Source organism: Dermatophagoides pteronyssinus, unplaced genomic scaffold (assembly GCF_027571235.1).
Source record: "Dermatophagoides pteronyssinus isolate colony J.1.1.1.1 unplaced genomic scaffold, Derpt_VIB-CSIC_2022.12 sq0004, whole genome shotgun sequence".
Lineage (NCBI taxonomy): Eukaryota > Metazoa > Arthropoda > Arachnida > Sarcoptiformes > Pyroglyphidae > Dermatophagoides > Dermatophagoides pteronyssinus.
This window is the reverse complement of record NW_027461528.1, coordinates 919,771-929,141: the sequence shown is the minus strand read 5'-3', so window position 1 is coordinate 929,141 and position 9,371 is coordinate 919,771. Positions and strand designations below refer to the sequence as shown.

Here is a 9,371-nt window from a genome sequence, read left to right as displayed (position 1 = left end):
TTTGCCATCTAGTGATAACCAATTGAAAAGATTTGATGAGAATTTTATTACAGAATAAAAAGAATCTCTTCGGTATCGATGTTGAAATAAATTCTGTTCAGTTTTTTTCCGATATATAACTTCTACCGCCACCATCTAGTGGTTGATATCGACGATAATGATGATTAGTTTTTCATTCAAAAAAAAAAAATCTCACGATATTTGAATGGATCATTCCAAATGAAAAAAACCTTACAACAAAACAAAACCAGTCCATTATCAAATGCAAACATCCATTACACACGTACGTACATCGATTCTTTCCCACGATTTTTGTTTTTCGTTTGATATTTTTACAGAATTTTTTTTTCTGAAAAATAACATTCGAAAAACGCGTGCGCATTTGAAAGAAAGAAAAAAAATTTTCCCGTTATAATCGATTTTTGTTTCTGTTTTTTTTTTTTTGAATGAAAATTTTAGATTTTCTTTTGGCAGAAAGAGGACAACAACAACAACAACAAAAATGAAAAAGCCGTAAAGGGATTTGGCGCCAAATAATGTTTTGTTATGGTTTGACATTTAAACACCAAAAAAAATCTTTGAATTTCAAGGATAATTTTTCCGGAAATTCAAAACCAAAACAAAAATTCTCATTTGTTTTCCAAACACACACTGGCATCTTATTCATCATCATTTCACCAATATTTTTCTATTGATTCACACACCAATATTCTTTGTTATCTCCAGACACACACACACGCCAAAAATGATAAAACAAAAATTGAAATGAAAAAAAATACAAACAAGAAATCCAAATCATATAAATATACAGCACATGCGTTCGACACACACACACACAAATGAAAATAACTATTTTTTTTGAATGTAAAAAAAAACTTTTTTTTAATATTTTTTTTTCGAAAGAAATAATATTTTTGTGTGTGTGTTTTTGGTGTGTGTGTGTAAATTGTGTGTGTGTGTTTTTGGTGTGTGTGTGTAAATTGTGTGTGTGTGTTTTTGGTGTGTGTGGGATCGCCATGATCCTCCACATTCAAAAAGAAAAAAAAAAGTATGGCGTTTTTTTTCTCCTTCTTTTTCCTATCTTTGGTGTGAGTGTGTGTTTTGTGTGTGTGTTGTGTGTGTGTGTGTTGTTTGTGTGTGTATATATCTCTCTTTTGTAATAATAAAAATGCAGAGTGTGTGTGTGTTTGCGTGTGTGTGTGTGTGTGTGTAATACAGTGGTATCTCGATTATGGATGTTTAATAATGAAAAAAAATTTGATTAGGAAAAATGAGAATTCTGTGTTAAGGATTTTTATTGATGTCATAAGGGTGATTAGAGTTTTTTTTTGAATTTGAAAAATTTAGAATGAATTTATACCTTACAAGTTATACATTTGTAATAGGTAATTACAAAAATGTGTGTATGTATAAAATTGGTATGATCGGTAATCAATAGAAATCTGGAAAAGTAATTTCCTTTACTTTTTTTTTAAATTGAAGCTTTTGTTGGTTTTACTAAGATTTTGAAACGACTTTTTTTTTCTCAAAAAAATCGCTTTGCTTATCAATTTTTTAGTGATGATTTTTTTTTGTTTCAATCCAGAATCCAAATGAAAACAGAAACGAATAGCAGAATATTTTTTTTAATAATTCTTTTTCCTTCTCCATTAACATGGTAACAATGGTAGAATCTTAATAAAAAAACAAAATGATGATTTTAGGCACCCAAATATTTTTTTTTTCATTTCAAAAACGAGTTGCCACTGTAATATATGTTTGTGTGTTTGTATTTTTTTTTCTTTTTTTTTGTGTGTGTGTGTTTCATATATGAATGCTGTGAGTATTGTGAGTGTGTGTTGGTGTAAGTGTGTATATTTGGTGTGTGTGTGTGTGTATCTTGTTTGTTATATTCAAAGTTTTATTTTTTGTTTTGTTTTCATTTCATTTTGATATAATATTTTTTGGTTCAATATTTTTCGTTTCATTTTGTCTGGTTCCAAAACGATCCATCAATTGAAAACATAGAGAAACAACAAGAAAAATTCTACTTACCTTGATTCTGTTTATGTTTGTCTGTTTTGTTTCGACAGTCTTTTTTTTTGTTTTTCATTCCCAAAAAATAATTTCAAATGACTACTCATCAACCGAATTCAAATCATCATCATCATCATCAACAACAACATCATCATACGATTCAAAATTCAAAATCAACATTGAATAATAATAATAGAAATCGTAATCATCATCATAATCAAAAATTATCATCATCACCTATGGTGTTCAATAATAATCAAAAGATTAAATCAAAAACATCATCAACAACAACAACAACATTAGGTTAGTTTCGATTGATTGATTGATTAATGATTTTTCGGATTTATTCATTACTTTTTTGATTGAAATAATTTTGGCGCTAATTTGATGTTTTATATTGACATGTTTATCGAGAATCGAATGTTTATCAATTCGACAAATATAAAAATGCGACCTCTTCATAAATGTTGTGTTCCGTTTTGCGTTTTTTTTTTTGAAATTTTTTTTCTCAAACCTTTCTTATTTGTAATTAATTTTTTTTTTTAGTAAATAATCAATCTGGTTTTCGATCATCGACAACACCAACAACATCATCCACAACAATACCATCATCCACAACAATACCATTGGATGCGGCAGCATCATTTGATCATTTAGTTGCATCAACATTATCAACAGCAAACGGAATGAAAAATATTGAACATTTTATTGATAAAACATTAATCGATGGTAAACAATGGTATTGTTGTAATTGGCAAAATTGTTCATATCGAACAATACGTTCAGATTCGATTGTTAGACATTCAAGAAAGCGTAAGTGATTTTTACTTAATCAATAAAGATTAATAATTATTGATTTGATCGACATTTCTTCATTTCTATAGATACGGGAGAACGTCCATATAAATGTTGGTTTTGTTCATATGCAACAATACAATCATCAGGTAAATTCTCTTTGATTGAAAAAAATTGATTTTCAAATTAATTTTCATTATCATTTTAGCATTGAAAATACATATACGTCGTCATACCGGTGAAAAACCATATGTATGTAAATTTAGTGGATGCGGTAAACGTTTTGCTGTGCTCAATACATTAGTCGTACATGAACGTACACATACCGGTTATAAACCATTTAAATGTTCATTTTCATCAACATGTAATTATTCAAGTAGTGATCGTTGTAAATTAGTTGGTCATATGCGTCGATCACATCAATTAGATTTGGATTCAAATTCAATCAGTACATCATCATCAACAACATCGAATCGTAAAACAATTAATATAAATAATTTACAACAACAACAATCATCGTCATCTGGTCATACAAATCATAATAATAACAATAATAATCATCATCAATCTCAACTTCATAATAATAATAATAATAATAATAGATCAACAGGATTATCGGCAATTTTTTCCAATGTTGTTGCTGGTAATGGTCAAAATTCTACAAATATTGTTAATAATAATAATTTATCTGGTAGTTCATCAAATTCATTAGCACTTGTTTCTGGTGCAATGTCATCAACACAATTATTAATGGCACATCATAATTCAAATACTCATCATCATTCTTCACATCTTTCTAATCAACATTCTTCTCATCATAATCATCAAACAAATCATTCTCATCATCATCCTCATCAAGGTGTTTATAATCCATTTACAGCAACAACAATACATTCAGCACAGAATACAACAGCAACCGGCAATCATCATCATCATCATCCAAATCATTCATCAATGATGAATCAATTTCAAACAAAATCATTATCATCTGAATCGACAACATCAACAACGGTTGCATCATCAGCTATAGCAGCAGCAGCAGCTGCTGCTGCTGCTGCATCACAAACAATTTCAACAACATTTGTACCATTAAATCTTCTACAAAGTGTTATATCGAATGCTGGAAATTATGAAAATCTTCAAAGTAATTATTATCTTCTTTTTTTTCAAATTATTTTTTTTTCCCCAAAAAAAATCCATATTTCTTTGTTCTGTTTGTTTCCAAAAAGAAAAAAAGAAAATTCAATCGGGAGAAAAAAATCAAATAAAAGAAGAGAAGGAGGATGAGATATATTGGGATTAAAAAACAAAACAAAAAAATTTGATTTGTTATGATTTTCTATTCTTTCTTTCTCCCTTTGTGTTGTGTGTGATTTATCTTTCTGTTTCAACTTTTAACCTTAACCTAACCATCCTATCTACCTACCTGTTTTTTTTCATAATAACCCTTTTGATTCCTTTTCCTCATTATGCTATCCGTTCTTTTTCTATACTACCCAAACTATTTACAATAAAAAAAGCACATTTTTCATCATCAAAATGAATAACACGAAAATTACACCCACGCATACACCTACGTCTACCTTGACTAATGAAAATTATGTTCGGATCCACTCTATTTTCATTTTTTCTTTTCATCCATCCATTCATCCATCCTTCCTTCTTTTAGTCCCGATGAAAAAAAAGAAAATTTTCTTTAAAAATACAAATTTTTCTATTTTATTTTTCTTTTCTATTTTTTGTTTTGATCAGAATACTTTTGATTAATCTTCCAAACTCTCTACTCTCTATCATTCATTCATAACTTATATGTTCAAAACAAAAACTATAGGCACAAATATGACGTATGCGACGAATATTGGTCATCCTAATTATCAGCAGCAGCAGCAACAACAACAACAACAACAAAAATCAAATAATCGATCATCATCATCGTCGAAAAGATCTCGCAAAACCAATGATAGCAATAATAATAATCAACAACAACAACAACAATCATACCTTGTCAATCTGGATACAAATCAAACAACAACAACAACAACCAAATCGATGAAAAAAAAATCAAATAATGATGTTGGCAGAGAAGAGAATAGTATAAAACGTTTAAATTGGTTTGAAAAACGTTTTATCGATAATCAATCCATTTATATTTGTCAATGGCCAGATTGTCAATATTCAACAATCCGATCTGATTCGATTGTTCGTCATATTCGTTCACGTAAGTTTTTTTGATTTGTATTTTTTTTCCTGAAAAAATTTTAATTTTTAAATTTTTTTATTTCAATTAAAGATACCGGTGAACGTCCTTATAAATGTCATCTTTGTGTTTATAGTACAATACAAAGCAGTAGTCTGAAAAAACATTTGGCTCGACATGTTTAAAACAAAAAAAAAAGAGATTTTGTCACATGAATTATACTATCTATAATTATATTTATAATGATATTTAATATATTTAAAAAAAAAATAAATTTTTTTCAATCATTTTATAAAATTAATTAATGTTACACATTTATTTTATTTAAAAATAATTTTCTGTTTTTAAAAAAAAAATCAAATTATTTAACATAGAAAATTTTTATCAAATCAACAAAATTATCTCAGGTAAATTATTTAAAATATTGAATGGAATTTTTTTTTCCTTCGGTGTGAAAAACAACAAACAAAAATTTTCAGTAATAAAAATATCAAGTTGAATCTTTGGAAAACTTTTTTTTTGTTTGAAGAAAAAAAATTGTAAAATTTCAATTTTTTTCCATAACAGACCAGAGTTTGGTTTTTTGGCATTAAAAAAATAAAATAAAATTTGATAATGACGAAAAAGAATTGTTTGTTTTTTTTTTGGCTAGACAATCATCATTAATGGTTGACGTTTGGAATTCAAAAATAATTTCCATGGCCATTCGAATGAATTTACAATCTGTATATGATGATGAATAGTATTTTTTTCAAAATATTCAAATATTGTATACCACCATGTATTCAATGGATTTCGTTGTATTTGACAGTGTTGTTGTTGTTGTTGTTGATAGATAAATGATTCATCGGATGTTATTGGACGATGATTATTAGTGGAGCTAGAATCAGCTTTGATAACAATCGATGTATCATCTGTTGATTGATGATTATGATTGAAAGGATTTTGTTCAAAATGTTGTTTCATCGATTGTTGTTGTTGATGATAACGGTGATGATTATGATGAATGATAGCATAATGGCATAATACATGATAAATATAAAATATCAATTTACTAATAACAATAGCTAGAACAATATCGACCATATAATGTCCTCTTGCAATTAGTATGGCAATAATTCCAATGATAACCATTAGATGGTAACCATATTTGATAAATTTAAAATAAATAGGACGACGATCAGATAGCCAATAATAGACAAGAAATAGATCAGCTTTATTTTTTTTAGTAGAAAAAATATATGTTAGGAATAAAGTAATCGATAAAAATACTCAATAATACTTACATGTAACAAGAATGACTGTATGACCTGAGAAAATAAAATCACCACAATATGTATGATGACCATTAACTGAAAGGCCCATACCAAGAGATAGATAAATGATACGCCATATAACTGTTTTAATTAATTCCCAAGTAGATGTTTCCTGTAGATTTAGTCTTGGTGAACAATAATAATCTTTATTCGATACAGGAACCTGTGTTACCGACATACAAATGGCACGAAAAATGTACAATAAACCAAGAATAATAAACAAACGTGAAATAATAATCCAACGATATCGATGACAAGCAATCATTAATAGGACGGATGTGCTCATAAACATTATTATATATTCAGATACGTTCAATGCCAAATCATATCTGGGTAACAAATCGAAAGCAATATCCGGTAATGTTGCCGCATCATATGGGACACGTTCATGTATGATTGCTATTAAATTTTTTTAAATAGAGAAAAATTGTTAATTTTATCGATTTTCATAATGAAACATTTGAAAAATATAATTGATTACCTAAAACAGCCAAATTAAATATGACACCGATACAAAGAAATGAAAATGATGATAGGAATGTTGATAGATTGGCCCGAAATGTTAAAAGACTAGAATCGATCTTTATTAATGATGATGATGTAGATGTTGTAGATGATAATGATGTTGACATATTTGTTTCTTCCGTTTTAGCAGCCATTGATGGCGTTACTGATATTGAAATTTCTTTACAATTATTACTATTTTTATTATTTGTATCATTACAATAATTATTCACATTGCCAACATTGTTATTATTATTATTATTGATATGACCATTGGAAGTATTATTATTATTGTTGTTGTTGGCCATCAAACGATATTTATCATTATCATTATCATGATTAATAACATTTATATGAGCACAATGATCAACACCGGTTTGTTCGTTGATTTTTGTATCATTCAATGATTGTTGTGAAATGTTAATGATTTTATGATGAATATTATCAAACAGATGATGTTGATGATGATCACAATGATTATTATGATGATGATGATTATTATTATTATTATAGCTACCACTATGATTGATGGCTACCGTATTTGTATTGCCATTCATCATCAACGATTTCATTGATTGATGGCGATTTTTTTCACTGTTGTTCCTATGATGATGATGATGATCATTTGAAATGGTAGTACCATTAAGCTGACCGTTAGAAATATCACCATTTCGATGATCGCCATTACCACCACCTCTTTCATCATCATTAAATTCATTAATTCGATAAATATCATTAGCCATCTTTCTTTCTGTCGATATCAATATGGGTTATTGATGAAATTCTTGGTGGTTTTTTTCAACAAAAATAAAAAACACAAACTTAATAATAAGCTCTGAAGTAAAAGATTGTCGGCTTTTTCTTCCTATCTTTCTCTCACTTTGGTTTGGCAGTCTATTTGTATGATTCAATTTTTACTTTGTTTTAAAGTAAGAAAAAATTAATAAGAAGAAAAAAAAATTTCATTTCAAACTCAACGATGACTCTTGACGATGTTGATGATGTTGATGTTCAATTGGTTGATAAAAAAAATTTTTTCGTCTTCAATTTCTCACTATTTATTTATTCGGAAATGATGATGATGATATGACAAGTGTTCTTAGGTAGATTATATTATTAATATATATATTTGAGTCCGTCGATGCATTTCAAATAATAATAACAATTAATATCAACAGGAATAAGGATCATCATCATTATCAAGTGTACATTTTAGCTATCATTTTAATGATGATAATTCATTATAAACATAGCTTTCTTTTTTTTTAATGATAAAACAACAAGGATGGCGCCATGTATAAGAAATTGCATATTTGCTTGTTTGAAAAAATTGTTTTTTTTTAAAGAACAAACAACAAGAAAATTAATTACACCATACACAGATAGATTAGTCATCGATTAATGAATTGAAATAATAATAATAATAAACAAAAAAAAACAAGATGTGAACAACCGGAACACACACACGTTTACGAAAATTTGATGAAAAAGCTCGAAAATCAATCGATATATTTATGAGGATGAGATGAGATCAATAATTTTTGATTTGATTTTGTTTGCTGGATAAAATAAATTAATCATAACAAAAAATTTCTCTTCAAATTTTGATTTATAATCTGATCCAAAAAAAAATAAAAAAACACAACACACGCAAACACTGAGGATATTGATATATACGGTAGATATGATCGCGTTATTGATTAGGATTTTTTTATGTGGCAGGAAAAAAATATTATTGACAATATTGATTATAATTCTATGATGAGTTTATTATTTGATGGAAAAAAAAATAATCCTCCTATTTTTCGGAATTTTTGTTGTTGTTGTTGATATGCCATTTGTAGGGTTGCCAGATACGGGGAGGACGGGAGGACATGTCCTCCTTTCAGAAATTTTGTCCTCCTGTCCTCCTTGAGCATGAAAATGTCCTCCTTTCATATAATTTTTAAAAAAATTTTGAAAATTATTCAATTTTAATAGACCTTCATGTAATAACTTTTTAAAACTGTCGTGTATAAAATTGGTAAATGCTTTCGCATAACTATTGGTGCACTAAACAAGCTGAATAATGAGTATAAATCTTTTTCATACACTGGAAACATAAAGAAAATCCGCAACTAACCAATCCAACCTAAGGCCGCGGTCACATTAGAACAGAATAACAGACAGACAAAACCAAAATTTATTTTCCGCCAAAATTTATTTTGTGTCATGATTTGATTGAAAATACGAATGATTAGATTGATTTTCATTTTACATTTTATCGAACCTTACTTGCGACAAAATGATTGATGTTTTTCTTATTCATTGGATCATAAGCCGAATTGTTTACCTAAGAATTTTGTTTTTAATTAATTGAAATGTTGAATTTCGAATTTGTGAATCGAACTAAAAACATATTTAAATCAAAACTGGAAAATTCCAAAGGTTTCAAGGTATGAGTGTTTTTTCTTTAATTTCATTAATTATTAAACAATTTAGAGAATGAATGAAATTCCGTCACATTCATTGTCTATGTTAATGTGAAAACGTGGTTTTTTCTC

At 27.9% G+C, this 9,371-nt stretch overlaps 2 protein-coding genes across 2 annotated transcripts; one reads left to right on the top strand and one right to left on the bottom strand.

Moving 5' to 3' along the window:
• The first annotated feature begins 1,740 nt into the window (after nucleotides 1–1,740).
• LOC113795010 (uncharacterized) lies at nucleotides 1,741–5,765 on the top strand. The gene is made up of 6 exons (XM_027345184.2): nucleotides 1,741–2,319; nucleotides 2,563–2,829; nucleotides 2,901–2,960; nucleotides 3,020–3,955; nucleotides 4,643–5,029; nucleotides 5,102–5,765. The coding sequence occupies exons 1-6, from the start codon at nucleotides 2,112–2,114 to the stop codon at nucleotides 5,191–5,193; spliced, it is 1,950 nt and encodes a 649-aa protein (XP_027200985.2). The 5' UTR covers nucleotides 1,741–2,111; the 3' UTR covers nucleotides 5,194–5,765.
• On the bottom strand, nucleotides 5,362–7,941 carry LOC113795003 (uncharacterized). Its single transcript, XM_027345175.2, has 3 exons — nucleotides 6,806–7,941; nucleotides 6,295–6,723; nucleotides 5,362–6,222 (listed from the first exon to the last, which is right to left on the bottom strand). Exons 1-3 carry the CDS (start codon nucleotides 7,569–7,571, stop codon nucleotides 5,657–5,659), a joined length of 1,761 nt encoding a protein of 586 aa, XP_027200976.2. The 5' UTR covers nucleotides 7,572–7,941; the 3' UTR covers nucleotides 5,362–5,656.
• Between the last annotated feature and the right edge of the window lie 1,430 nt (nucleotides 7,942–9,371).

Excerpts from the sequence above, each read along its gene's own strand:
- LOC113795003 (XM_027345175.2), bottom strand. The coding sequence starts at position 7,571 with ATGGCTAATGATATTTATCGAATTAATGAATTTAATGATGATGAAAGA. Across the intron at positions 6,724-6,805 it reads ATTTAATTTGGCTGTTTTAG|CAATCATACATGAACGTGTC; the intron begins GTAATCAATTAT and ends AAAATTTAATAG. Across the intron at positions 6,223-6,294 it reads TACAGTCATTCTTGTTACAT|CTGATCTATTTCTTGTCTAT; the intron begins GTAAGTATTATT and ends AAAAAAATAAAG.
- LOC113795010 (XM_027345184.2), top strand. The coding sequence starts at position 2,112 with ATGACTACTCATCAACCGAATTCAAATCATCATCATCATCATCAACAA. Across the intron at positions 2,961-3,019 it reads TGCAACAATACAATCATCAG|CATTGAAAATACATATACGT; the intron begins GTAAATTCTCTT and ends TTATCATTTTAG. Across the intron at positions 3,956-4,642 it reads AAATTATGAAAATCTTCAAA|GCACAAATATGACGTATGCG; the intron begins GTAATTATTATC and ends CAAAAACTATAG.